The 6000-nt window shown below is 41.7% G+C and overlaps 1 protein-coding gene across 1 annotated transcript in view; it reads left to right on the top strand.

Annotated features, from left to right (window-relative positions):
• Nucleotides 1-378: 378 nt before the first annotated feature.
• Nucleotides 379-6000, top strand: part of LOC122731374 (fatty acid desaturase 2-like protein FADS2B) — a 52813-nt gene continuing 47191 nt past the window's right edge. The window contains exon 1 of the mRNA XM_043971428.1: nt 379-976. Coding sequence (XP_043827363.1) covers nt 647-976 — 330 coding nt within the window. The 5' untranslated portion in view covers nt 379-646. The remainder of the gene's footprint in view (nt 977-6000) is intronic.

Raw genomic sequence — 6000 nt, 5'->3', positions numbered from 1 at the left:
AGAGCTCTGGCTTTGGATTCAGGAGGACCTGAGTTCAACTCCGACCTCAGACACTTGAAACTTACTAGCTGTGTGACCCTGGGCAAGTCACTTAACTCCAATTGCCTCACCAAAAAAAAAAAAAAAAAAATCTAATCAAGTGAGAAAGAAGTGGAAAGTCTGGATGCAGGGAGATGAATCAGACTTTGGATCGCTCCTTTCCCCAGCCCTTAGAAAGCAGAGGAAACCGCCCATCAGGAGGCAGGGCCAGAGAATTGGGAGGTTTCGGCAGAACCTACTCCCCTATCCTGGCCAAAATTCAGCTACACCTCCCCGCCTCCTGGCCTTAAAGGCAAGGGTTGGGATTGGTTACTAAGGCGTTAGTCTCTGTGAGAAACAGTTAAAGATGATCAGGGTAGAGGATGCTGAGAGGGAAACACTCAGCCAGAGGGAAAGGAGGCACGTCTTGACATAGACTGCTATCCATTCACTGAGGAAAGAGAAGTAAAGTTTCCTTCAGGACAGCCTGCAATGCTGGAGGCTGGGGGAACAGAGGTGCAGAAAGGGTGAAGGGACTTTTCTAGGGAAGGGTGAAGGGAGAGTTTGCTTGCTTGTTCAATGAGAGCAGGATTGAAAAGGCTTTGAGGCGTCAATCTAGAAAGGCAGCATGGGGCTGAGAATAAAGGACTGTGAAGAAAAACTGAAGGTCAATGGGGTGCACGAGATTAAGAGATGCTGGAAGGTGAATGGGAAAGGTGAGAGCAATGGGAAAGCAGCAGCCAATGGCCAGCCTCAGGGGAAGCAAGACACCTGTGGCAAGCCTCCGGCAGACAGCAGCGGACTGCCCGTGTACAGCTGGGCGGAAATCCGGAAGCACAGCCTGCAGACAGACCAGTGGCTGGTGATCAGGCGGAAGGTCTACAATGTCACCCAGTGGGCAGAGAGGCATCCCGGGGGCTGCAGGGTCCTCAACCACTATGCTGGTGAAGATGCCACGGTAAGGGATATGGAGCTGTGACTTCCAAGAATCCCTCAGCAGTGCTGGGGGCGTGTGAGTATGTGTGTGTGCGTGCTTATGAGCATGTATATATGTGTGTGAATGTGTATGTGAAGTTGTGTGTCTGTGTGTAAATGTGTGTCAGTGTGTGCTTATGAATGTGTATATGTATCTGTGTGAATGTGTATGTTAAGTTGTGTCTGTGTGTAAATGTGTGTCAGTGTGTGCTTATGAGTGCGTACATATGGGTGTGGATGTGGGTATGACATTGTGTGTCTGTGTGAGTGTGTAGATGTGTCAGTGCGTGCTCATGAATGTGTATGTGAGTGTGTATATGTGTGTGTGAATGTGTATGTGATGTGTGTCTGTGTGAGTGTATAAATGTGTGTCACCTTATGAGTGTGTACATATGTATGTGGATATATATGTGAATAAGTATATGTGTATATAAAACTCTGAGTGTGTCTGAATGTCTGGGGTGCGTGTATGTGAGTTTGTGGGTATATGTGCCTGACTGTGTGAGTGTGCATATGAGTGTATACATGTGTGTACATGACTTTGTAAGTTTATCTGTGTGCCTGTGTATGTGAGTATGTGAATGTGTGTGTGTAGGTGAGTGTTTATGTGTGTGCGCATTGCTCATGTGTGTGTAGGTGAGTGTTTATGTGTGTGAGTATGTGTATGTGTTGCTTATGTGTGTGTGGTGTTTGTGTGTATGTGTGTGTGTGTGTGTGTGTGTGTGTGTATTGCTCATGTGTGTTTTGGGGGTGGGGTAAAGGGAAGACAGAAATGGCTCAGCCCTTGGCCCGAAGGCACTGCAAAGACATGTTCAGGCTTGAATTGGTCTCACCCATTCCAAGACTGATTTTGTAGGATTTGGCCGAGCCAGAAATGGGAATGTAATAAGCTTCCAGGCCTAAAAGCCATATGCAGCATTTGGGCTAATCCTATAATCTCAGCTAAAAGGAGCAAGGGAGATCAGCTAGACCATGGTGGTCACTTTACAGAAGAGGAAACTGAGGCCTCAGGACCAGTAATGACGCGGCTAAGTCTTAAGGAGCACAGCTGACGTTCTAACTCAAGTTTTCTCAGAATCGTTGCTCTAAAACTGGAAGGGATTTAGGAGTCCGTCAGTTGTAAACCCCTCATTTTACAGATGAGGGAACTGAGGCCCAGATAATAAGTATCTAAGGTGGGCCTTGAACCCTTTGTCTCCAGAGCCAGTGCCCTTTCACTGAACCAACACCATCCCACACATTTACTCTGGAACCACAATCAGTTTAATTTCTCTGACCTTTTGTTTCCTCATCTATAAAATGGAATGGAATGACACTGAGCTCATATAGTTGTAGTCAGAATCAGATGAGAAAATAATAATAATAATAATAATAATAATAAACATTGAAATAGTGCTCTAAGAATTGAAAAGGCAACCCTAAAGCAGCTTGGCACAGCAGATAGAGTCCTGGACTTGGAGTCAGGAAGACCTGAGTTAAAATCCGACTTTAGACATTTACTAGCTGTGTGATCCAGAGCAAGTCACAGTTTCCTCACCTACCTCCTAGAATGGTTGTGTGGATCAAAGGAGATATTTGCAAAGCACCTAGCATGTGCCTGGCCCATAGTAGGTACTATATAAATGCATATTCTCTCCCATTCACCTAAAGTATTTTCCATAAATTATTTCATTTGATTTTACAAATTATCTTCACTTTACAAATGAGGAAACTGAAACTTAAGTGATTTTCCCAGGGTCACACAAGTAAAATTTGAACTCTGGTCTTTTTTTCTATTCTTTTCTTTCTTTCTTTCTTTCTTTCTTTCTTTCTTTCTTTCTTTCTTTCTTTCTTTCTTTCTTTCTTTCTTTCTTTCTTTCTTTCTTTCTTTCTTTCTTTCTTTCTTTCTTTCTTTCTTCCTTCCTTCCTTACTTACTTTCTTCCTTCCTTTCTTTCTTTCTTTCTTTCTTTCTTTCTTTCTTTCTTTCTTTCTTTCTTTCTTTCTTTCTTTCTTTCTTTCTGAGGGACAGTGAGGGCACTCTGGTCTTTCTTACCCTAAATTGAGCACTCATTCATTGTGCCAACTAGCTGCATAACAGAAATCTATGTAAAACAGGCTGCAAACATTTAAAGCACTCTGCATTGTCTTTGTGTATTATTGAGCTATTTTGCCTTTTACCCTTTGGTGGATGATCTTAACAGCAAACTGAATTGCTTTAATCCCCACAGGACAGCTCAGAAAAGCAAGGATAGAAGGGGCCAGGATATTTAAGGGATTTGAATAGACCTTATAAAAAACATTGGTATGTTGGTAAATATTTAACAATTGGCTCTCCAGAAAAAAGAAATGTATATAGGAAACACTTTTAAGTTTCACCTGTATTATTAACATTTTCTCTATCACTTTCTGAAGTTTAGACAATCAACAAAACAGTGATTCTGTCCCAATTCATAATATAAATGTTCACAATGAAAATTTAACAATCTGGTACAATTCAGTTAGAGCCGGCTCCAGTGCACCCCTGAATATACATGACTAAAAAGAACCTTCCTTCCTTATCTCAACTCTAATAATTAAAAAGAAAAGCTGGGCATAACCAAGGATTTTTTTTCAAATAACATGACTAGAATCATAGAATATTTGAATGTAGAATAATTTCAGAGATCCCCATGAAGTAAAAGAAGGGCATTAGATTTAAAGTCAGGAGACCTAAGCTCACTGATTCAGGCTTGATCATTCAAGGAGCCTGTGACTTTGAGTGAGTCATTTCCCCTCTTAAAGCCTCATTTTCTTCCAGTGTAAAATGAGGAAGTGGGACAAGCTGTCTGTGGTACCTTTTTCAGCTCTGAAAACCATAATTCCTCTAGTCTAGCCCTTTACTTTTGCAATCAAGGAAACTGAGGACTTGTAATGACAAAACTTGGCTTCTGCCACATTAGTTATATGACCTTGGGAAAATCAGTTCCTTTATCTGATTCCTCTTCTTTAAGAGAAAGTTGTGCTCTAAAATCCTTTTTAAGGTATTGTAATGAAAAAAATCACTTGAATTAAAATCAGAGAATTTGGGTTCAAATACCATGTCTGCTACCTGCTGCTAACTGTGTGACCTTGAGGAAATCCATTCCCCTTCCAAACTTTGGTTCCCTTCTCCGAAAAGGAAGGGACTGAATTGCGTTTAGTCCTGTCAGTCGTGTCCAACTCTTGGCGACCCCATTTGGAATTTTCATGGCAAAGATATTAGGGTGATTTGCCATTTCCTTCTCCAACTCCTTTTACAGATGAGGAAACTGAGACAAACAGGGTTAAGTGATTTTCCCAAGGTCACACAGCTAGTGTTTGAGGTCAGTTTTAAATTCAGGAAGAGGAGTCTTCCTGATCGAAGGCCCTCCACTCCATCCCCTGAACCCTCTAGATGCCCAGAGGACTGAACGAGAGGCTCTCAAAGGACTGCTTGGTTTCTGAGTACACAGTCCTTTCCAACTTGAGCATTCTGTGTTCCTAAGTCTATCATAGCTAGTTAGAAGCAAAATTGGACCAAGAAACCATGTCTACTGACATTTAAAGAAGGGGATTCCTTTCTCCCACCAACCATTAGTTTCACTCACATGCTCCACCCCCAGGAGGGTTTTTATTATTTGGTTTTTATTAGCCATGGCCCCAACAGGGTTTATCCTGCCATTTTGTATTTTTGTCATTTTTTGCATTATTTTATTTGCATTTATTTTTGCATTGTTTTATTTGCATTTATTTTTGCATGAGCTTGTCAAATTTTCTCAATTCGTGACAGGTGGGGAGAGCTTAGAAGGAATTCATCATCAGTGGGGTCATATTTCTCCTTTCCTGACACACCTCTCTTAAATGAACCACCCAAAGAGTGACCTCTTCCCTCTGCCTCTCTCTATAATTACAGCACTTACTGCATGGCATGCATTCCTAGAAATATTTCTTAAATATTTGCCTCTTGGAGAATGAGAAAGTATTAACATTCCCCATTCGTTCAGCTGACAGTGAGCGCTTTCCCTTATATTTCTTTCTTTCATTTTTGCAGGGCAGTTGGGGTTAAGTGACTTCCCCAGGGTTACACAGCTAGTAAGTGATAAGTGTCTGAGGCCGGATTTGAACTCGGGTCCTCCTGAATCCAGGGCTGGTGCTCTATCTACTTTGCCACCTAGCTGCCCCAACTTTCCTTTATTTTTCTTAAGGTGCTTGGTCTAGTTTACATGTTGCCCATCTACCTTTCCATGGCATGATAGTAAATTGAATGAAGGGCTTAGGGTAAAAAAAAATTGGATTTGAACCCTACTTTAGACACTGGAATATGTTCTGTATAATCGGCTGTGTCAAGGCACTTTGTAAAGCTCAAGATTCTATATAAATGCTAGCTGTTATTACCCATGTGTCCTTGGGCAAGTCACTTCCTAATGCTGCTGCTACTACTACCTCAACCAGCACCAATGGCCACAACTCATGGCCTATCTTAACCTTGGTTTCTTCAGCTGTAAGATGAGAAGGGCTTGACCAGATGTCTTGTAAAAGTCCCTTTCAGCTCAAAAATTAATATCCTAGAATCTTTAGGTAAATACCCAAAGTGGGTGTAGCATGGTTCTATAGAAGTGGTCAAATCAAATAAATTCAAGATGATAAGCATTTATTAAGCACCTACCAGATGCCAGGCACTGATCTAAGTATGGGGGATACATAAAAAGGCACCTCCAAAAGTCTCTGCCATCATAGACTAATGCCATAAATAATACACAAAGAATTAGGTACAAACAAGATACATATAGGGCAAATTGGAGATACTCTTAGGGGGAGGGCATTAGCATTAGGGAATAGATGCTGAATATCAGAGCTGTGGTTAGGTAGTGCATTAGATAGAGCACCAGACCTGGAGTCAGGAAGACTCATCCTCCTGAGTTCAAATCCAACTTCAGACATATACTAGACATCCGACTTGGGGCAAGTCACTCAAGCCTGTTTACCTCAGTTTCCTTATTTGTAAAATGAGCTGGAGAAGTAAATGGCCA

Source organism: Dromiciops gliroides, chromosome 6 (assembly GCF_019393635.1).
Source record: "Dromiciops gliroides isolate mDroGli1 chromosome 6, mDroGli1.pri, whole genome shotgun sequence".
Taxonomy (NCBI): Eukaryota; Metazoa; Chordata; class Mammalia; order Microbiotheria; family Microbiotheriidae; genus Dromiciops; species Dromiciops gliroides.
The sequence above is the reverse complement of the archived record's forward strand: the minus strand, read 5'-3'. Positions and strand labels throughout refer to the sequence as shown.